Raw genomic sequence first — 21921 nt, 5'->3', positions numbered from 1 at the left:
CCGCCCCAAGCGCGCGGGGCGGGGCGGACGCGGAGCGCTTGCGTATGGCGCCGGAGGCGCATGCGCGCGGCAGGCGGGGGCGCGCGTGCGCACTGGCGGCGTGGCGGCATTGATGCTAGGCGGGCCGGTGCCGCGGGCCGGTTGGCCGTGGGGCAGGGGGCGGCCATGGGGCAGGGGGCGGCCGCGGCGCCGGGGACCGGCTAGCGACGGCGAGCGGCGGCGGGGCGGCGGGACCCGCGGGCTCAGCCCGGCGAGCGAACGGTGAGTGCGCGGCCCCTCGGCCCGGCCCGCCGCCCGCGGTCGTGGGGTCGTGGGGGCGGGGCTGGGGTCGCGGGGACGGGGGCTGCCCTGCCTACCGCGGGGTGTGGAGGGGGGAGGCACCGGCCGGCCGCCCCCTGCCCCGGGCGCCCGCGCAGGTGTCCGGGCGGCCGGACCTCGCCCCCCGCGTCCGCGCTGTGGGGCGGCTTGGCTGGTCCGGCCCTCACGCGGAGCGGTCAGTTAGGGGTCCGCGTCGCGTTATTTATCCTCGGAAGGCGCGTTTGCGCTCCGAGCCCAGCGCCCACCCGACGACCCCGGAACCCCTGGTCACTGCCTCCCCGTCTGGCGCGCTCTGGTCCTCGTGGGGGCCGCCTCGCCGCCGGGTGCGGGGCCTGAGCCGGGTGGTCCTCACTTCCTGCTGGACGGCGCGCTCGGCTCCGGCCGTGACCTTTGCTCCGCCGCGGGGACCCGCGGACCCGGACAGGCAGGTGCGGTAGCGCGGACGCCGGCCCCGGGCTTCAGGTGCTCCCGGGCCTGCCGTGCAGGTGGGCGTGGGGTGGGCTCGGCGGCGGCGCCCCGGGCGATCGCTGGGCGCTGGAGAGGAGGCCCCGGTAACCCGCAGGACGAAGGGGCGGGCGGTTCTTTACCGGGGGTGCTGCCCTTGTTACCGAACCCAGGTCCGGCTGCTTGCCGCTCGAAAGCCAATTCTCGAGAGACAGATGTTGGTAGGTAAGGAAAGTTTGCTTTATTTCGGAGGCCAGCAAAGTGGGGGGGCCGGGGAGGGCGGATGCCTGTCCAAGGGCCCTCCTCCCCCCCCCCAAAAAGGGGGCAAGAGCTTTTATAGACAGAGGGAGGGGGCTACATGCAGAAACAATGCAGTCAGCTCTGACGGTCATCTTGAAGCTGGTCATCGGTGGCCTGACCAGCATCATCTCGATTGTTTTAGGTGGAGTTACTCTTCAGTTCTAGGGTCGGTTTGTTTCCATTTCCTTGAGGCCAGTGCCTGGTCCTCATCTAGTTCACTTCTTCCACCTGGTGGGGTTTCAGTGTCTACAAGACGGCTCCCAGGGGAGGGCTCCGAATATTACCTATGGCCCTTAAGGGGGAACAGAGGTCCTTGACTTTGCTTAATGACTGCCCTATTATTATTTGGTCTCCTTTGACTGTTTTCCTCTGTTTCTGTATTTTCTCTCTTCTCTGATTAAACCTATTCTTTGGCTCAAGGTTTTCCGCAGACAAAAGGCAGGCTGAGGACACAGAGGGGAGGGGCGGGGCGGGGCAGGGGGTTGGGAAAGGACCATAGCATCCTGCTCCGTTTCAATCCCCCTTTCCTTTGGTACTCCTCAGTCTTGGGGAGGGACGGGTACGGAACAGGAAGGGGAATAAGGTTTGGGGTAGAGAGGTTAGTCATCAACTTGGCAGGGGAGCTCGGGTTTAGTTCCATTTCTGTTTCAGTTTTCCCCAAGTGTTTGAGGGAATGGGGCGATGACCCCTCTTGGCTACTTCTTGCTGAAGTGGGGCATAGTCCTGCCTAATTTGGGGAATGGACACAGAATTGGAAATAACTTCAAGCTCTGTGCTTAGCATCAGTATTTTGTATTATGAGAACATTACCTCTCTCCTTGATGATTTTGTCATAGTACCTGGACAAGCATTTGAAAATTGGTAGACATTTTACAATGAAGATAATAATCAAAATGCATCTTCGTATTATTCTCTGAATGTATTGTTTCTTAATGGTTAAAGCAGATGTACAGTGTATGTTTAATAGGCCATAAACAGGCTGTTTTGGTTAGCCTAAAGTTCAAATGAAATCCTGTGTAAGCCAGAAGGACTTCCCCATACCTCAGTATGTGAAAATTTCCTCCATCATTTTCCCCTTTTAATTGTAACTCTTTCCATAGAAAGCATTGATAGTCAATATATTTTTCCAACGTAGCCAGAGTGGATCAGTTGCCTGCTCTGGGTCCATTCATGTCCCTCGGTGCTAGGCCTCTTTTTGTTTATATATTTGCCTAGTTGTCCACAGTGGGGGAAAACGAATCAGATATCATGAACAGGCTCAGAAGTATGTTAATCGGGAAACGCTTTATAGGCCATACATCTTATCATTTATACCCAGTTCTCACACAAACATTGTACATGTGCTTTAAGCAGTAAACTTAGAGCCAGCATACACATCATGAGTAGTTATACTCTGTGACAACTTCACTGGACAATTTTTACCATCCTGAACATCGGGGTCAAAAGTATGGTTAGAAACAAAACATAGCTTTCCATCAGAATTTTTAAATTTTTTACTCAGTTCAACAGTAAGGTCTGAAAGTTATCAAATGTTTTCCATATAATTTAACATACCAAATAATCCTAATCAGTTTAGAAAAAATATTTTTCTCTTAACAGAGAGAGAAAACAAAATTTAGTCTTGTAGCAGTTTACTGTTAATAACAGAATTCATGTACTTAATTAAATTTAGTCTAATCTTAATCCTAACAACATACAAAATTCTTTTCTCAAAGTTACTTTCTCACAAACATTTTATCACTTTTTGGATCCATACAAATTTGTCCTTTTTTTCCCATCCAACCAACTGTAAGACAAAATTATTGTCGTCATTTTTCCTCAACGAAAATATCTCCGTTCTTTATACTTTTCTTCTCCGACAACACATATCCTACTTGCTTTACACACTGAAATGCTTCCCTTATCATTTTTACACATTACAGTTTTTAACCCTTGAAAAGCTTAACAAAACCAAGAAACAGGTAATTGAGCTGTTTGTTATATCAGTATTTTCTGATGGGCAAACTTAAGAACATATTCCATAACCTCTAAAAACATACACTTTTTCATAGCACAATTTCTCTTTAATGTGGTACAAGATGTGTGTTTAAGAAACCCAGACATCTTTAGTTTTCCTCTTAGTCTTGGCAAGAAGTCAGGAAGTAGGTAAATTGAGATTTGTTTGATTTGTAAGTGCTTACTTTTTCTTTTTAAGCCAATTAAATAGAGCTCTTCGCAAATTAACCAAAGACAAAGACACATATTGAGACATACATACATCCAGACAGAGATCTCATTGTTTCATCTTTTTACATTTCATGAATTAGGCATCGCAATTAAACTTACCAGTTTATGAATAACAGTCCTAATAGTCAAATTTACACACTCAATTTTAAAAGGCTTTTTTATCCCCCTCCTTTTTTTTTGTCTTGAAGTTTTACTAATTAACCCAAGGCTGAAGTCTCTGGCAAAGTGGGCTGTGTTTGTATTTCAAGGACACAAAAGAGTTAACTTCAAGTTTTTTCCTAGGCATATTTTTGGTCTCTCAGGGTCAGAATTCTGAAAACAGTATTTTATCAAGCTAGCTTTCTCTAACTGCATATGCAAAAGAATCAGTTTGGGAATTTCAAAAGTTTCATCTTAACCAGTTTTCTTTGGGGTCTAAAGAATACTGTTGCCATACGTTGGTTAGAAAAAATCATCTTTCTTTTTCTTTGTCATAATTTCATAGATAAAAAATTGTTTTTAATGAATTGAGCCTGAATTTCCCATTTGGCGTAAGACATCAAAGATACCAATCACATAGATGGGATACATGCTCACACACCAAAAGACAGATCTGTCGCAAATCCTCTTCAAAGGATGACCAGTATGGAATCCCAAACAAACACTTCCCCAACACAAACGGTCCTCCCTCAATGGTAGACAGACATCAGAACCAATTGGCAAAAATGCCCAAATAGCACTTAGCGCCCACAAATGGGAAGGTTGCCCGGGTGCACACCGGTGGACTTACCCGGCCTTGGAGCTGGTGAGCTCGTCCCAAACTCACGTTTCATTTCCACCAACCAAAAGCGAAAGTTGGCAGCCAGTGCCGAGCATGGGAGAAACTGGGAGGATTCCCGAAACAAATGGTTTCGGCAGCTGCTGGGAACGTCCCCTAAAATCCCCCTGGGGGCTGGCTAGCCACAAGCAGCTGGCTCGTCGCGGCTTATGCGGCTTATCCCGGCGTGTTTGCCGTAGCCGGTGGCTCTACTCAGGGAGGCCCAGGGAAGGCAGACGCTGCGAGAGCACAGCCCCACCGTCGGGCGCCAAAATCTCTTACCGAATCCAGGTCTGGCTGCTCGCCGCTGGAAAGCCAGTTCTCGAGAGACAGGTGTTGGTAGAAAAGGAAAGGTTGCCTGTCCAAAGGCCGACCCCCCACCCCCACAGCCGGCAAGAGCTTTTATAGACAGAGGGAGGGGGCTACATGCAGAAACAATGCAGTCAGCTCTGACGGTCATCTTGAAGCTGGTCATCGGTGGTCTGACCAGCGTCATCTCGATGTTTTAGGTAGAGTTACTCTTCAGTGCCAGGGTCGGTTTGTTGCCATTTCCTTGAGGCCAGTTCTCTGTGGCAGCTTATGTCTTGGCTACAGCCTGGTCCTCATATAGTTCACTTCTTCCACCTGGTGGGGTTTCAGTGTCTACAAGACGGCTCCCAGGGGAGGGCTCCGAATATTACCTATGGCCCTTAAGGGGGAACAGAGGTCCTTGACTTTGCCTAATGACTGCCCTATTATTATTTGGTCTCCTTTGACTGTTTTCCTCTGTTCTGTATTTTCTCTCTTCTCTGATTAAACCTATTCTTTGGCTCAAGGTTTTCCACAGACAGAAGGCGGGCTGAGGACACGGTGGGGGGAGGACCATAGGGCCCTGCTCCGCTTCGCCCTCAGGTCGGGCTTCTCTGCGGGCCTGGCCCCGGCACGGGGCGGTCTGGGGTTGGTGCTGCCGGCTCGCCTCCTGACCCGTGACGGCACAGCTCCGAGTTCGTTGCGTGGGAACGGGCAGATGCGTGTGCAGACAGTTGGTGAAGAGGTGCCCCGGGGGCTGTGTGCGGCAGAGCCAGGAGCCCAGAGCGGCACAGGCCTGTGTTCCTCGTCGGCCCCGCCACCCTGGGGCCCCCTCGGGTCCCTGATTCTCCTCCTCGCGCGGCCGGGCTCTGCCAGTGTGTGCGCCCAGTTCTGTCATGTCCTTGCCGGCACGGACATCACTTACTGGCGGGAGGAGGGCAGTGTAATAGGTGCCTCTCCGTGTTGATGAGTGGTAAGCTTTGCTTTGTCATTACTTCAACAGGCGCGTGTCGAGGGCTTGCAGCGGACATCACGTTATTGTGTTTATATTCGTATGCGCGACTTCTACTGGCTGGCATCCCCACCTCTTTGGGAACTACTTTATGTCTGCATACTTTGTTATTATGCTCCAACACGTTTTTCCTATTAAAACTTCCCAATGCAGAAGTTTTTTAAAAATTAGATTTGTGCTGTCAGGAACTTCAGTGAGCTTGGATGGAGTTAAAATTTCATCCTTTTAAAATGTTAAAATAGCAAATAAACTTGGATTAAATGTGAGTCATGATTCGCCATTGTCACAAAATACACTGTGGATATAAATTTTAAAAGCTGGTTTTCATATTTAATATGATTATTTTTTTTAAAATTTATTTTATTTTATTTATTCTCGGCTGCATTGGGTCTTCGTTGCTGCGCGCGGGCTTTTCTCTAGTTGCGGCGAGCGGGGGCTACTCTTCGTTGCGGTGCGCGGGCTTCTCATTGCGATGGCTTCTCTTGTTGTGGAGCACGGGCTTCAGTAGTTGTGGCTCGTAGGCTCTAGAGCGCAGGCTCAGTAGTTGTGGCGTAAGGGCTTAGTTGCTCCGCGGCATGTGGGATCTTCCCAGACCAGGGCTCGAACCCGTGTCCCCTGCACTGGCAGGTGGATTCTTAACCACTGCGCCACCAGGGAAGTCCCAATATGATTATAAGTTAATTACTTAGTCATCAAACTACTCTTTGTAAATAAATATTAACAGCTCCTAGATAATTTGTAATAGTTTTTGAATACATTTGCCTTTTGTGGTTTTGATTGGTTTATCCCTTTTTATTAACTGTTTGCTCTGAAATAACTATAGACTCACAGAAAGTTGTAAAAAATAGTACAGAGAAACTTCTGCACCCTTCCCCCTGCTTCCCAGTGTTATCCCCTCATCAACAGCACAATAATGTAAACACTGTTACCTGCATTACACCCCTTACTCAGCTTTCACCAGTTTTCCCCTGTGTGTACGTTTGCATAACCACCACCGCCAGTGCAGACTCAGAGCTGACCGTCACGCCAGGGGGCCCCACCAGGCCTCCTTGCACTCCCTGGCAACCAGTGATCTGTTCACGGTGCCATCATTTTGTCACTTCAAGAAAGTTGTGGAAGGGACTTCCCTGGCAGTCCAGTGGTTAGGACTCCGCACTTCCACTGCAGGGGGACTAAGATCCCGGTCTGGGAACTAAGACCCCGCATGCTGCGCGATGTGGCCAAAAACAAAAAAAAGAAAGAAAGTTGCGTAAATAGGAACGTTTATCATGTGGCCATATGAGATTGTCCTTCTTCGCCCCACAGAGGGCCCTGGGGTCACCCAGCCTGTTGCAGTGTCAGTGTCAGTGTCTGCTCCCTCTGATTGCTGGGTCTGCTCACCAGCTGGGGGACACTTGGGCTGTCTGCAGTGTTTGGCTGTCTCAGAAAAAGCTGCTGTGAACGTTCATGTGCAGGTTGTATGTGAACATCAGGTATTTCTCTGGGATAAATGCCCAGGTGCAGTTGCTGGGCTGCATATTTAGTTTTTATAAGAAAGTGTCAGACTTTTCCAGCGTATCTGAACCTTTCGTGTTCCCACAGCGACGTGTGAGTGGGCGTCTCTCTGCAACCTCTCCGGCTTTGAGTTATATTTAGCCTTTCTGATTGGTGTGCAGTGACGTCTCATTGTGGTTTTGATTTAATTCCTAAGTGCTCATGATGTGGAGCGTCTTTTCACGTGCTTATTTACCCCGGGCGCATCCCCTGTGGTCCGTTCCTCTCTTTTGCCCATTTTCTAATCGGATTATCTGGTTTTTTACCAGACATTTTGAGATTTCTTTATATTTTATAGATACGAATCCTCTGTTGGATATCTAGTTTGAAAATATTTTCTCCCCATCTGTAGCTTGTTTGTTTTTTATACCCTCTTAACAGGGCCTTCCACAGAGCAAGTTTCTAATTTTAATAAAGCCCAGTTTATCAGGTTTTTTTATTTTTTATGAACTGTGCTTTTTATATCATGTACAAAAAAAATTCTCTTTCGCCCTAGGTCCCCAAGACTTTCTCCTGTGTTTTACTTATTTATTTATTTTTGGCCACGCCGCACAGCTTGCGGGACCTTAGTTCCCCAACCAGGGAGCGAACCGCTGCCCTTGGCAGTGAAAGTGCGGACTCCTAACCACTGGACCACCAGGGAATTCCCTCTCCTGTGTTTTATTATAAAAGTTCTATAGTTTATGTTTTATATTTAACGTAATCCATTTTGATCCATTTTGAGTTAATTTTTGTTTCAGGTGTGAAGGTTAGGCTGAGGTTTACTTTCTTGTCTGTGGATGTAGAATGGCTCCAGCACCATCTGCTGAAAAGATTCTCTTTCCTTCATTGAATTGCTTGTGTGCGCTTGTCAGAAATCAGTTGAGTGTCCTTGTTCTGTTGGCCTGTGTCTGCCTGCGCCAGCAACACAGTCTTTTGATTGGCATAGCTGTAGAGTCTTAAATCAGAGAGCGACTCATCTTCCTTTACGCTTCTTTTTACTTTTTTATTTTATTAGTTCTGGCTGTGTTGGGTCTTCGTTTCTGTGCGAGGGCTTTCTCTAGTTGCGGCAAGCGGGGGCCACTCTCCATCGCGGTGCGCGGGCCTCTCACTGTCGCAGCCTCTCTCGTTGCGGAGCACAGGCTCCAGACGCGCAGGCTCAGTAGTTGTGGCTCACGGGCCCAGTTGCTCTGCGGCCTGTGGGATCCTCCCAGACCAGGGCTCGAACCCGTGTCCCCTGCATTGGCAGGCAGATTCTCAACCACTGCGCCACCAGGGAAGCCCCTCTTAGGCTTGTTTTATTCCTTTTTTAGCTTCATTGACTTAGGCCTTAGCTCATGACTCCTAATTCTCAAGGATTTCAGCACAGCTCAACGGGGGGCATGGACTTTGGGTTCATGCTTACCTTTTCGATGCACCGTCACGGTGGTTTTGATACCTGTTTTGCGCCCTCAGTTGGTTAGGAGAAAATTCAAACATTCCCCAGTGGTTGGAGGACTGTTGTTTTGTTTCTGCTTCCATCTTTTCCTGTTTTACTGTGTTGTGGTTAGAAGATGAGAGTGTCTATCTTTACTAGTATTTAGAAGTTGAACTTTTCTTTGAGGACCAAGTACGTCGGTTTTGGCCAGTGTTTCATTGGCACTGGATTAAAGCGCAGGCTGTTTGCAGGACATGGAGTTCAGTGTGTGCCTGATGGTGGTCTTATCAAGTATATGTATCCAGATTTTCTGGGCCGAGAGGCATTTAAGACTGCACGATGGTGATTGCTCTCTCATGAAAGTGTGCACCCCCTGGCACATGGCCACACCCCAGCTTGGTAGACCCCTAGCTCTTCTGGATTCACTAAAAACCACAGGTAGATTCCCGAGTTCTTAAATATCTTTGGGGTGGAAATAGACTATTTGCCAAGTCCTTTGGTAAGTTGGACATCAGTCATTTTTCCCCTGATAGGGCGGGTGTAGGTGTGTGTATACGTTGTTTTGTGCACAGATGTTTACTGTATTTTATTAAATCAAGGCATCTGGGGTTTTCGGGCCGAAGTCCTCCTCGTCCATCAACTACAGAAATGGAACAAGAAAAAGTCCACGGGAGTGAGGAGCTGCGTGCAGAGGCGGCCTCCTACCGCTGCTCCGCGTGCCACGGGGACGAGGACTGGGGCCTGGGCCACCCCATCCGGGGCCGCGCCAAGTCCCGCAGCCTGTCGGCCGCGCCCGCCGTGGCCAGCACCCGCGAGTTCAGGTACCAGGCTTCCTCTGGGCCTGCGTGGGCGCTCAGACACGTGAGGGGTGGGCGCGCTCGCTGCCACAGCTCCCAGAGGGCCCCCCCCCCCCGTGCCCACACACTGCGCAAGGTGGAGGCGCGTGGGTGGGGCCCATGTGCCGTCAGCGTCACCGGGGCCGCCCGCTGCAGCACCGGCTCTGGCACAGGCGTCGGGGTGCCGGGAGGGCTGCGGCAGTGCCGGCCTTAGCCATGAACGCCACCCGGGGTTTTGGGAGGAGCTGCCCGAGCCGGCACTGCCGCAGATGCAGGGGGCCCAGTGGGCAGCGGGCAGCCAGCTCCCAGCAGAAGCTTCCGTGCAGAGTCGTGTTGTCCTCCCGTGTTGGTGTCCCTGGCACCGCAGGGGGTGCGTCCCCGGGCGGGCGGCCTTGGCTGCTGGCTCTGTGGGGTGTCGCGCCCGAAAGGGCGTTGAACCTGGTGTGGGGGTAGCAGGTCAAAGGTGGCCTCCGCGTGTGGGTGTCTCCAGGAGGGGGGTTGGGGACGTGCAGCCACAGCCGCTGTCAAGTTTGAGTGGAACACTGACTTAGAAAAGCCTGGTCTAAACTGCATTTCCCAAAATCTTTTAGTCCCCAGAGGCCCCAGCCGTGGCTCGCAGCCGTTCCCTGCACGTTCTCAAGAGCCAGGGAGGGAACCCTTGACCGGACTCGGGCTCTCCTGGGCTAGGCTGCCCTTCACGACACAGTAGAAAATCTCTTTTGTCTGCATTGGGATTCGGAGAGTTCTTTGAACCATGAGATGGGCAGTCAGAGACAAAAGCAAGTTTGCCATCTGTGTTTGGCTATCTTTGTGCCAGTAGTTTTGGTGCAGAAAGGGACCATGAGGGGACTTCCCTGGTGGTCCAGTGCTTAAGACTCCGCACTTGCACTGCAGGGGGTGCGGGTTCAATCCCTGGTCGGGGAACTAAGATCCTGCAAGCCACGCGGTGCGGCCAGAAAAGAACAAAAAAGAAAGGGACCATGATGCCACTGGAGCTGGCACTCTGCATGACGGTGGACACATCCACATGTCACCGTGGGGCGTCCACGTGGCTCCCAAGGGCTGGCGCTGGACCCTGAGGAGAGGACAGGGAGGGCCACCTGGTGGTGTTGTCCCCAGGACGTGTGCTGGCCACACTGCCCTGTGAGTCACCTTTCAGTTACTGGAAATGTTGGGTCACTCAAGTGCTATCAGTTTTTATTGACAGCACAACTCAGAATGAGTATTTTTGTTAGAATCTTAATCTGGATGACTTGGGGATAGTTGCTGAAGTCTTGATTCCCAAGCATAGACCCAAAAGCTTGTCTTCAAATAGACTTACCCAGACAAGAATTCAGATTCCCAGGCCCTTCCCCTGGGTTGAATCCCCTTGTTCTGGGGTGGGGCCTGGGCACCTGCACTGGTTTGGGGTCCTTGTTCTAAGGAGTATTTCTAAGTGTGCCCCCTCTAACGACTGCACGGACAGCGTGTAGTCCTCCAGCCAGAGCTCTGGGGATCAGGGCAGGGTCTTCCAGGACTGTCACATGGGTGCTGGGCAGATGACGGAGTTTACGTCATTTGGATTAAAAATATTTTGGAGAGTCTAACACATTCTGTGCTTTGTCTACACGTGTGTGTCTTTCAGCCGACTGACGGCCCCTGCCCTGTGCCTCTCCCCACAGGAGGACCCGCTCGCTACACGGGCCATGCCCAGTGACCACTTTTGGACCAAAGGCCTGCGTGCTGCAGAACCCCCAGACCATCATGTGAGTCTTCTGGGCTGCTCCACTGGGCTGTTGTCCAGGGGCCACTGGACTGTGGGAGGTTCTGGCTCGGGGGGCAGTGAGTGTGTCTGGCGGCTTCTGAGGCCCCAGGAGGCCACACGGCGCTGTCTCCAACTCGCTCGGGGCGAGAGAGTGAGTGCAGCCTGCTCCTTGGGCGCAGTGGGTCAGAGGGGCCTCGACTCATATTTAGAGTTAATTTGTTTTTTACAGGAAAAACTCTAGGAGAGAAAAATAATGTATTTCATGCTAATGCATTTGTTGTGTCAAATATGTTTCTCTTAATTATTATTGAAATGCAGAGATGTCAATTGGCATTTTTGAGAAGCCGAGTTTACTTGTTTGAGAGATAACCTGCCTTGCGGGCACATTTTTTTTTTTTTTTTTTTTTCCTTTTCTTTTTTCTACGTAAGCTCTGTATTTTAGCGACAGCCTGAGGGCAGTGCAGCTTGGGGGCCCCTGGCCGTGCGGTGCTGGCTGAGAAACTGTTTAGAAGTGAAGCAGTTCGGGTTATTTCACTGGACACTTGAACCCAGCTCCCTTCTCTACCCGTCCAGCACCTCCTCCAGGTGCTGGAGGGTTCCAAAGAGGGGAAAGCTTTGCTCCTTTGCCCTGTGTCGTTTGTGTCTCAGGGGAGAAAACACTCAAATGGCTTCGTGGCCACAAGAGCTTTGTGTTGAAACAGCAGAATTCCAGGCCGGCACTGCCATTGTTCCTGGCGGTGGGCTCACCACCAAGTGGGCCGTCTGTGCCCCCTCCTTCTGGGGAGCCATGGAGGGTTCACCTTCTGCGGGGCTCAGACCAAGGGCCCAGGTGGGCTTCTGCGACTCACCGTCTGGGGGGCCTTGCTCCCTGCAGCCGTCTGCCCGTTCTCAGCGCTGGCCCAGTGGGCGGACGGTGCTGGGCCCCCGGGAGCTGCTGTGCTGTGTGGACCCTGGTGACCCAAGGGCGGCCTGGGCACAGGGGTAACTGGTGTCAGTGCCTCTACCGTCCAGGTGCTGCCCTGGCTCTCTAGTCGCTGCTGCGGGAGGCGGACGGGTGCCCCACGTTTGCACTCCGCTCAGCATCCACACTGGTAACCAGCCCCCCGGGTGCCCCACGCCCTGCTGCGTGCACTGCCCCAGACTGCCCTGCCTTGACCTTTCACCGCTGCCCGGGGGCCCCTCCCTGCCCTCCCTGGTCTTGGCAGTGCCGCTCCCTCCTCGTCACTCACAGCTCAGCATAAGCGCCGCCCTGGGTGGCCTCTGGCCATCCAGCCTTGATTGGCTGTCACCTGCTCCCAGCCCAGCCCATGTCACAGGTGTGTGTGTGTTTTGGCCTCGTGAACCTCGGGTGGGGTCTCGGGATGGCATCTGAGCTGCTCCCCGAGGTCAGGTGGGATCGTGGGGAGGGGTGCTCCAAGCGGAGCGGCAGGTGCTCCAGAAGCGTCTCCGAGGCCCTGCGCCCGGCACAGTCCTGTGGGCTGCCTGCCCTGGGAGGACAGGACTCCACTTCCCCATCTTGTCCCTGGCCCTCCCAACACCGTGGCTGGTGGGGCAGGGATTGTGTGCTAACCTGACTTTCCCCTGATGCTGAAAAGGAACATACTGTAGAGGAGTTGACTGCAAGAGATTTACTTCCTACTTTATTCTCTCAGACCTCACCATGAATGTGTGTTTTCTATTATGTTGAAACATGTGGAATTGCCAACATCTGACGCCTTTGGCTTTTGAGACAGGGCTCAGCTGGGTCCCCCGCTGAGCCGTCAGGCATCCCTGCCTCCCGTCCAGCCCCCAGAGCCTCTGTGCCAGGGAGGGGCCGGCACCGCTCTGTGCAGTGATCCAACAGGAAGTGACCAGTTGGTACCCGAGACGAGCCGGTGGCGCTGCGGTGGCTCTGGCTGGGCGCGGCTGAGTCTCGGGTCTTGAAGGGCCGTGCGTCCGGCCCACCTGGTCAGTGGCGGGGGTGCTTTGTCATCCACCTCGGCGGCCAGGCGGACTCCCGCCGACCCACCTGCCCTCCCTCCAGGCCCGGGGCCAGGTGGAGTGACGAGAGGCCCCGCGAGTGCCCGCCCCTCCGCCTGCGGGCCCCTCCCACGGGCCAAGCCGGTTCCGCAGCCCAGCGCTGTTGTCTGCGGCTGGACGGGGCTGAACGGGGCCCATCCTGACCACCCAGGACGGCAGAGCTTGGCGGCCAGCCTGTGAAGAGCAGGCGTCTGAGGTCTGGTCTCTTTGCTGTTAAAGGCGATTAGACGAGGACGGTGTGAACAGTCAAGAAGAGCAAGTACAGTTTGTTGGGTTTGATTTTTCATTTTAGGAAGTTCTCTTGACTTGCTGTTGTATACAGCCTTTAACAAGTTACAGTGTGTTTTGCTTTCAGTTTTGAGGGTACAGCAAGCAGGGTTCTGGTGCAGTTGCACATTTGGGGAGTCTGGTGGGGTGCTGGTTTGCGTGGCACCCCTGCTGTTAGTCAAGCGTGACCGAGATGCTGGGCGCCGAGCACTGCCCTCCGCTGAGCCGCGTGTGTGACCCGGGCTGGTGGAGACTCTGGCAGAGGAGGTCATGAGTGACCCCTGCCCTCGCAGAAACGCCTGGAAAGGGTGAGTGATGGTCAGGCAGTCACAGCCTGGGGCCAGGGACCCACTGCTCTTTTAATGGTTCACGTCACGGTTTGGAGAGTTGCTGGTGGAGTCGTCAGGTTTTCAGGGAGGCCGCGGCCACAAGGCATGACCTGGAGCAGGTGTCTTGACCGGGGAACTTGCGTCAGAAGGGAAGTCGTTGCCTGCAGCCTTCAGGACTGTTTCCCAACAGGCGGAGGGGTGTGCTGCCAGGCCGGGCGGGTGCCTACCGGGCGCCCACAGCGGTCGGAGTCCTGGCGGGGCTCGGCCTCGGGACCCCCGCCCCTCCGGGAGGACCTGCTGCCCGCGGACCGTGCCAGCCCTCCAGCGCTAGGGGGCCAAGGCCGAGCGCCACAGGACTTGCAGGGCTGTCGTTGGCAGGCAGGCCCAGCTGACTTTTTTTGGTTTTTGCTTTTATTATTTGAGCAGGTTTAGGTTCCCAGCAGTGAGGAGAAGGTACAGAGATTTCTCATGCCCCCCCCCGCCCCCCGAGCCAGCCCCTCATCGACATCCTCGCAGAGGGTGCGTTTGTTACACATGATGAACCTGTACTGACACATCGTGTCACCCACAGTCCCTAGTTGACACCAGGGTCCCTCCGTGCGGTGCGTCCTGTGCTTTGGACAGACGTGCGACGACACGTGCCCACCGTTGAAATCTCCAGAGCAGTCTCACTGCCCCAAATCCTGCCATTGACTTTAAAACCGGGTGGCTTTGAACTGTGAAAGTTAACGGTCACCTGAGTTGCTCACACAGTGGTGTGGACGTGGGGCCGTGCCCCCCTTACGAGCCAGCAGGAGGCCCGGGTCCCCCGGGACAGAGTCCCCATCGGCGGGCCCGGGTGCGCGTGGGGTTTCCTCTGCGGCAGGTCCCCGAGTGAGCCTTGTTCCAAAGGAGCCACGGGCAGGGGTGCAGTCGGGCAGCCAGAGGGAGGACACTGCTCTGAGAGCGCCAAGCCCCCGCCCCAGCTCAGGGACCGGCCGCGCTGGTGCAGGAGACACACCCCGGGGACGGGCCAGGGCCAGTGCGAACGCGCGTCTCCCCTCAAAGGCACATCCAGGACCCTGCCAGCCAGCGGCTGACATGGAGCAAGTCCCCAAAGAGCGTCCTCGTCATCAAGAAGATCCGGGACGCCAGCCTGCTCCAGCCCTTCAAGGAGCTCTGCGTGTACCTGATGGAGGTGAGCAGGGGCGACCGCGGGGTTGGGGTCAGAGCCGGCTCCCGCCCGGGGTTCCAGGGCTCTGATCCTGGGGCTGCTCAAGTCAGGAGGCTCTGTAACCCAGCGTCACCGAGCCTCCAGCAGCTCAGCAGCGTGTGGAGTGAAAAAACGGTTGCACTTTGCCCCCGAGACAGAGCTGCCGCCGCCCACCCCCCACCCAGCATCGTACAGGGCCCAGCAAGGCAGGAAGGAGGCTTCGTGAAGACCGGCCCGCCCTGACCTGGCTCTTACCGGCAGGGCTGACTCACCCATGTCCCTTCTAGGAGAACAACATGATCGTGTACGTGGAGAAGAAGGTTCTGGAAGACCCCGCCATCGTGAGCGATGACCGCTTTGGGCCAGTGAAGAGGAAGTTCTGCACCTTCAGAGAAGGCGAGTTGTCCCGTGGGGCCTCGCGCAGGCGGCCGTGCCCGGCAGCCTCGGGGGTGCTTGACGGCTCCTCTGTGTCCGCCGTGTGTTCTAGATTACGATGACATCTCCAACCAGATTGATCTCATCGTTTGCCTGGGAGGAGACGGGACCCTGCTCTACGCCTCGTCGCTCTTCCAGGTGAGGCCCCCGCATGCCGCCTGGGGACGGCGAGGGGAGGCGCGACAGAGCAAGTTTGCAAACGATACCAAATGCCGCATCTGCCGTCTGGTGCTAGACACTGTGACAGGCCAGGCGTTTCCACGCACCTCGAGGCGCTGGTGCAGACGGTGCACCGGAGAGGGGGGCCTGAGGGCGGGGCTGGCACGCGGGGCTGGGGCGGGGCATCCCCCGGAGGAGCCGGCATATGGGGCCGAGTTGGTGGACGAACGTCTGGGGCAGGTGAGAGCAGTGGCTGCAGGCCAAGTGTCCGGGGGATCGGGGGAGCACCGTGGAGGCTCCAGACCACCAGGGTCTGCCCGGGAGCCCACCCTCACACTCCTCAAGGCAGGGCCCCTGGAGGGACCCGGCCGAGGTGTGTTAGAAGGTCAGGTGTGGCCTCCAGAGAGCGGCCTGGAAGTGGGCAGGGCAGCCAGCAGGGAAGGAGGATAGGGCCCAGTGGGGCCTGGGGCCTCACATCAGACGGTGTGAACCCACTGAGGCTGGAAGGCCGCAGCGTTCGTGGCCGGCAGAGGATGAGGGCGAGGGTCCTGGGGCTGTTCCGCCTCCGCAGAGCTGCCCCTTCTTCCTCACCTCCCACTGTGGGAGCCCCTCCTCACCCGCCCGCTCCTCCTTCCTCAGCGGAAGCGGTGCTCGGGGGCTGCAGTGCAGCCCTGTTAGGGTCCCCGAGGCCCATCCTAGGCCCTCTGCCCCCGGCTGCCCGCACTCCTCTCCAGCGGGTCTGTCGAGGTCTCCCCGCCCTCCCGCCTGCTGGGCGTGGTCTCCGTGTGACAGGGCCCCGCGTCCTGCCCCCAGCGCTCCTTCCTGCCTCCCGTGGCCGGTGGGCTGGTCTGTCCCGCCGCCTCCGTTTCTCATCAGCGGCCCACACCGCTCTTCCCCTGGCCTCCCTGACTCCTCGCGGGCCATGAGCGGTCACCCCGAGTAGCCCTGCCCCACTGCAGCACGGCAGCCCCGCCGAGCACACCAGGCACCGACCCTGCACTCCCGTGCCCGCCCCTCCCGGGGGTGGTTGGGGTGCGGTCCCTCCGGGCTGGGGATGGCTCGGGTGGCTTTCGAGTGGGCTGGCCAGCTGAGTGACCTGCCTCGTTGGCTCACAGGGCAGCGTGCCTCCGGTCATGGCGTTCCACCTGGGCTCCCTGGGCTTCCTGACCCCCTTCAACTTCGAGAACTTTCAGTCCCAAGTTACTCAGGTGATACAGGGTGAGTCAGAATGTTCCAGAACTCACAAGCAGTTCTGCACGTGGGATCGTCTTATGTGATTTGGGGGCTTCTTTAACAAGGCAAAGAGCACCACTTGAGTGTTTCGGGATTCAGAGAATTCTAAATTTTGAACGAGTCAGACATTTTTTCTTAACAGTGAGAAGTTTGAGCTGATCACGGGTTTAGGCTACCATACGTGTCGAGTAGCAGTGAATTGATTTTCACAGAAGCACAGGGTGTTGCCCTCCATTTGGGAGAAGAAAGGGGGGGTCCCTGGTCGATGGGAGGGTCTCTTTTCCTGCAGTACCACTACCCCCATCCCTGCTGACCTCCCTGGGTGTGACCCCTGCTGGCCCCCAGGGAACGCAGCTGTTGTTCTCCGGAGCCGGCTGAAGGTCAGGGTCGTGAAGGAGCTCCGAGGGAAGAAGGTGGCCGTCCCCAACGGAATCAGCGAGAACGGGGTGCTGGCCGCGGCCCTGGACGCAGAGGTTGGGAAGCAGGTCATGCAGTACCAGGTCTGTGGGCCTGTCCCCCACAGGGCTCAGGGCCTCGCCCTCGGGCAGGGGGTACAGGGTGGTGGCTTTGGGCTGGACAACCCCCAGCCCTGTCCTCGGGACCTTCCAGGGAGCCCAGGAGCAGCTCGGTGCTGCCCGGCCCCCTCAGCTTGCGGTGGCCTCACCCCCAGGTCTTAAACGAGGTGGTGATCGACAGAGGCCCATCCTCATACCTGTCCAACGTGGACGTCTACCTGGATGGGCACCTCATCACCACGGTGCAGGGCGACGGTAGGTGGGCGTCAGGCCTGCCTGGGGGCTGCACGCGGGGTGGGGGCGGGCGCTTGACCGTGACCCTCAGCCTGTCCCGCAGGCGTGATCGTCTCCACCCCAACGGGCAGCACGGCGTACGCAGCCGCCGCCGGGGCCTCCATGATCCACCCCAACGTGCCGGCCATCATGATCACGCCCATCTGCCCCCACTCGCTATCCTTCCGGCCCATCGTGGTTCCTGCGGGGGTCGAGCTGAAGGTCGGAGCCCACCCCCCGCCCTTGTCGGTTGGAGCCAGTGCGGGGCCTGCGGCGCTGACCTCCCGCCTTGCTGGGTGCTGGAGGGGCTTTGTCCTTCCTGGTCTCCGTCGTGTGGCCTGCGCCCCCAGGGGTCCGGTTGGTGGGGGTGGTGCTGAGAGCCAGGCCAGCCCTTCAGGTGGGCCCTCAGCCTGAGTGGGTGGGGACAGTCCTTGCTGGAGGGGATGGGGGCCAGCAGGTGAGGAACGGCCGCTGCCCGGCGTGTCCCCCACGGCACGTCCTGGCGTCTGACTGGCCCTGCCGCCCTTCCACATCCACTCTTCTTCCCTGCCCCTTGCCCCCCACTGCAGGCCACCCCCGGACCAGTGAGTCCCTGGTGTGAGCCCTGGTGGGTGGGGCTGCGTCTGCTAGACGCAGAGAGCTGGGGGGGTGGGTGGCGGTGCTAGAGCCAGGCCCCTGGGGCTGGGGTCAGCACAACGCAAGTTAATGTTTTCACAGCCTGGAACTGACCTTGGCACGTGGTGGGCGTTGGGGGTGCCCGTGAGGTTCCTCCTGGCCAGTGCTGTCCCCCTGGGGTAGGGTCCACGGCGCTCAGCTGCGCTCAGGTAGCCCACACCTGTCCTGCTTGACCCGTCAGATCATGCTGTCACCGGAAGCAAGGAACACTGTGTGGGTGTCCTTCGATGGACGAAAGAGACAGGAGGTCCGCCACGGAGACAGGTGTGTGGGCCACGGGGCTGCAGCGGGTGGGGCAGGTGGGCTGAGGGCCCGTCCCTGGTTCTCGAGAGATCGTGTCACGGATCTGTGCCTGGGGTGACGGCGCCCTGCCAGCCGTTCCCACCGCTTATCCTTCCGCCACCCTGCTCCTTGGGGTCCCTCTGTGGACCTGGGTGCGTCGAGGGGGTCCCTGGTTCTGTCCTGGGGGGCACAAGAGCACCACTGAGCCCCCAGTTCCTGGCTGTTCTCAGGACCAGACCGGAAAGCGACAAGGTGCCCAGGCCCCCAGGGCACCGTAGGACCTGGGGCCAGGCTTTGCAGCAGGTGGCGTGAGCAGAGCTGAGACGGTCCCCGGCCGGACCAGGGAGGGGTCTTGCTCTGGGGGGAGGGGTCTTGCTCTGGGGGGAGGGGTCTTGCTCTGGGGGGGAGGGGTCTTGCTCTGGGGGGAGGGGTCTTGCTCTGGGGGGGAGGGGTCTTGCTCTGGGGGGACGGGCCGGGTGCTCGGCGGCTCTAGGAGGGGCCACGTTGCATCTCTCCTGCTTCAGCATCAGCATCACTACCTCTCGCTACCCGCTCCCCTCCATCTGTGTCCGCGACCCTGTGAGCGACTGGTTTGAGAGCCTGGCCCAGTGCCTGCACTGGAACGTGCGGAAGAAGCAAGCCCACTTCCCAGAGGACGAGGAGGACGCGGACGAGGAGGCTGGGGCGGGGCGGGCGGGGAGCTAGGCCTACGGTCCTGCCATCTGCGCTCGGGACGGGCGGACCGGAACGCGCGCCGTGAGCGTCACGGGCCCAGCGCCAGTGGCAGGTGCCGCGCCACTTGTCTGGCCAGAGGAAGGGCCTGCAGTCTGCCTTTTGTCGACCAGATCAGCTGTTTTTAACGTTTTAAATCTGACTTTCCTGCATTTCTAAACAAGTGAGCAGACCGGGAGCCCTGAGGTCAGCCCAGGCGCACCCACCCTGCGTGTGGTCAGAGCCCGGCCCCAGGCAGGGACGGCCGAGCCTGGTGGGTTCCTTGTAATTCCTTGTCAGGAAGCTTCCATAAATCAGTCTACTGAAATTCAGAGGGGATCAGAATGAATGGGTCTATCCTATGGTCTTGAAAATAAATGTCTCACGGCCAAAAATCTTCCTTCAGCTCCCACGACTTCCCCTGAAGCCACTTGGGGGGACGCTTCTGCTGAGAGCAGGTTGGCTGCCAGGACAGATGGGTCCCCAGGCCCCGGTCAAGGAGACCCCCGCTGCAGGGTGACCGGCACTGGCGGGGCGAGGGCTCAGACCGCACACATTCCTCGGGAAGCAGGGACGCACCTCCCCACCCTGGAAGGTGTTCTCAATCCTGTGTCTACTTTTTAGAGATTCTTTTAAACTTTCTGAAAGTGCTTACGTACAGATTTTGTTGTGTACACTTTGAGATTTCGGCGGGAAGGGAGTTTGTGCTGTGAAGTGGGACCATTCTGTGCAGCCCGCGTGACCATCCAGAGAGTTGGGCGACTCTTGCTCAGAGCGCCTGGCGTGCGGCGGGCTGGGAAGGTGTCGCTGCTGCTCTTGCTTCTCCCCGGGGGCCTGGCTTCGAGGGCACGCTTGTCGTTCCAGCCCCCGCGCCTCCATCGCCTCCATCGCCGGCTGCCTGGGGCTGGGCCCGCCTGGAGTCTGGTGGGAGCTGTGGCTCGCGGGGGGCGTGTGGCCCTGACCCCGCTTACTGTCGCCTAACGGGCTTCCTATTTTTGAGTAACTGATTTCTCTCTGAGTTGCATTTTCTCCTGTTAAATTGGCCAGAACAGAAGGGATGGGGGCCTGTCATTTCTTGGACTCCCTTCGGGAGGGACAGGGGCTGGGGGGCGCTGTACTTTGCCCGCTTGGAGGGTCACGGGCTGATGGAAAGGCATCCGGGGTCTCCAGGGCGGGCCCTGCGGCCTGAGCACCGTGGCCGCCATCCATGTGTGTGTATCAAGTGCTGTCGCCCCACGTGCCCATCCGGGCAGCTCAGCCGGTGCTGGGCACGGAGGTCGGTTCCCACCCTCTGCCCGCGAGCTCGGGCACAGCGGGCGGCCCGCCCAGTCTCCCATGGGCTGAGGGGGTGACACTCCCAGCTTTAGGTCCAGAAGAGAGTGGCATTCAGAACGCAGGTTACTCATTCAGACAACAGAGCCAGTGTAGACCAAGCCCTGAAGCGTGACAGGGAATGACCTAGGAAACTTTGGGTTTTTGAAGTCAATTCTTAATGTTTCATATTGTTAATATCTTGAAAATTTGTTAAATGTTGAAAGCCTTATTACTATTTTCAGATCCTTTCAATAAACAGGCTTGTTTAAAAAGTTGGGTCGAGTGACAACTTTATTTGGTTCTTTGTAACCAACACCAAGATGCTGAGGGGGGTAGACCGGGCTTGGGGAGTCCAGATGCGCTGAGCCTGCCTTTGGCACACCCGTGGGTAGGGGGTCGCGCTCCAGCAGCCCCCCCCCCCCCCCCCCCCGCCCTGGTCACGTCCTGTCCCGAGTGCTCTGGGGTCGGGCTTCGGAGCGGGTCCTGCAGAGGCCGGTGGGGCGCGTGGCCCGGCCTGGAGCTCCTGCCTCCCTCCTCCCCTGCCGCCCGCTCTGGCTCTGGGCCTCCCTCCCTCCCTCCCAGGCCTGGGCAGAGGTGGGGCCAGGCTCTGCCGGGAGCCAGAGCACGTGCCAGACACAGCCTTGTGGGCCGGAGCCTGGCAAGAGACGGGACGAGCGCCCCTGAGAGCACTGCTGCGAGGCCACCGCGGCGGACACGGTGGACGCCCCCCGGGCAGCGGAGCGGCCCCCGCCCTGCCCTTCGGGATCTAGGCGCACGTGTGGGCGCGGCCCCTTCCTGCCTGGGCGTCTTGGCGGCTGGGAGGCACCTGCTGTCCCTCCGCTGTGGGGCTGGGTGGGCAGTGTGTCTGCTGGGAGGTGGCTGCGGCCGCGGTCAGTTGCACGGGCGGGGCAGGGCAGGGCGGGGGCGCTGCTGGGGCCCGAGGCTCTCCGAACTCGAGGTGGCCGTGCACGGACCCCAAACTAGGCCCTGTTGCTCCAGGAACAGAGTGTCTGTCTACTTGAGGGCAGGGGTCAGCCCGGCCAGCTGGGGTCTCTGGGCCAGAGGGACAGGCTCACCGTGGACAGAGACACTGCCCACAGGATCGCACTCCTTGGCAAAGGCTGTGGACCCCTGAACCTTGACCTTCTGGGCGTTGTGGAGCACACTGAAGGGCATGGGGAGCCCAGGTCCCAGAGGCCACAGGACGGGGGACCCAAGACGTCTCCTGACCTGGCCGGTGGGGCATTTCTGTGGGCTCCGGCCTGAGGTCCCTCGAAGCTTCTGGTCTTCAGGGCAGTGGCCTTGGAAACCTCTTCTGGCCTTTCCTGGCCTGTGTCCGAGCAGCGCCAGGGCCAGACCTCACCCAAGGCCTCAGCGCTGGGCGCCCACCCAGCTGGCCTCCCCTCTCTCTCGGGCCAGGCTCCGCGTCCAGCAGTTCCTGCCCCGTGGTGGCCGGGGCCTGTCCTGCCGAGGTTCCCACACCTGGGAGCCACTGGGTACCAGGACCTGGGAAGTCTGCCTGGGGGGCCAGCTGGGGGTGAGAGCAGGTGTGGAGATGGAGGCCGAGTGGCGGGGTGTGTGGAGGCCTGTTGGAGAAGCCCAGAGGACGGGGGGTGCGGCGGGG

At 57.4% G+C, this 21921-nt stretch overlaps 1 protein-coding gene across 3 annotated transcripts; it reads left to right on the top strand.

Moving 5' to 3' along the window:
• Positions 1 to 112: 112 nt before the first annotated feature.
• NADK (NAD kinase) lies at positions 113 to 20569 on the top strand. Of its 3 annotated transcripts, none has more exons than XM_068538701.1 (12): positions 113 to 261; positions 8913 to 9134; positions 10811 to 10894; positions 14556 to 14685; positions 14988 to 15096; positions 15188 to 15273; positions 16410 to 16512; positions 16873 to 17027; positions 17198 to 17297; positions 17368 to 17537; positions 18172 to 18254; positions 18797 to 20569. In XM_068538701.1, exons 1-12 carry the CDS (start codon positions 113 to 115, stop codon positions 18975 to 18977), a joined length of 1572 nt encoding a protein of 523 aa, XP_068394802.1. In that variant the 3' UTR covers positions 18978 to 20569. The 3 variants fall into 3 exon arrangements, with proteins under 3 accessions (XP_068394802.1, XP_068394804.1, XP_068394803.1); XM_068538703.1 differs by having other exon boundaries at positions 180 to 261; positions 16873 to 17000; XM_068538702.1 differs by having other exon boundaries at positions 180 to 261; positions 17380 to 17537.
• The last annotated feature ends 1352 nt before the right edge of the window (positions 20570 to 21921 follow it).

Source organism: Eschrichtius robustus, chromosome 3 (assembly GCF_028021215.1).
Source record: "Eschrichtius robustus isolate mEscRob2 chromosome 3, mEscRob2.pri, whole genome shotgun sequence".
In the NCBI taxonomy this organism is placed as follows: domain Eukaryota; kingdom Metazoa; phylum Chordata; class Mammalia; order Artiodactyla; family Eschrichtiidae; genus Eschrichtius; species Eschrichtius robustus.
This window is presented reverse-complemented; position numbering and strand designations above follow the sequence as displayed.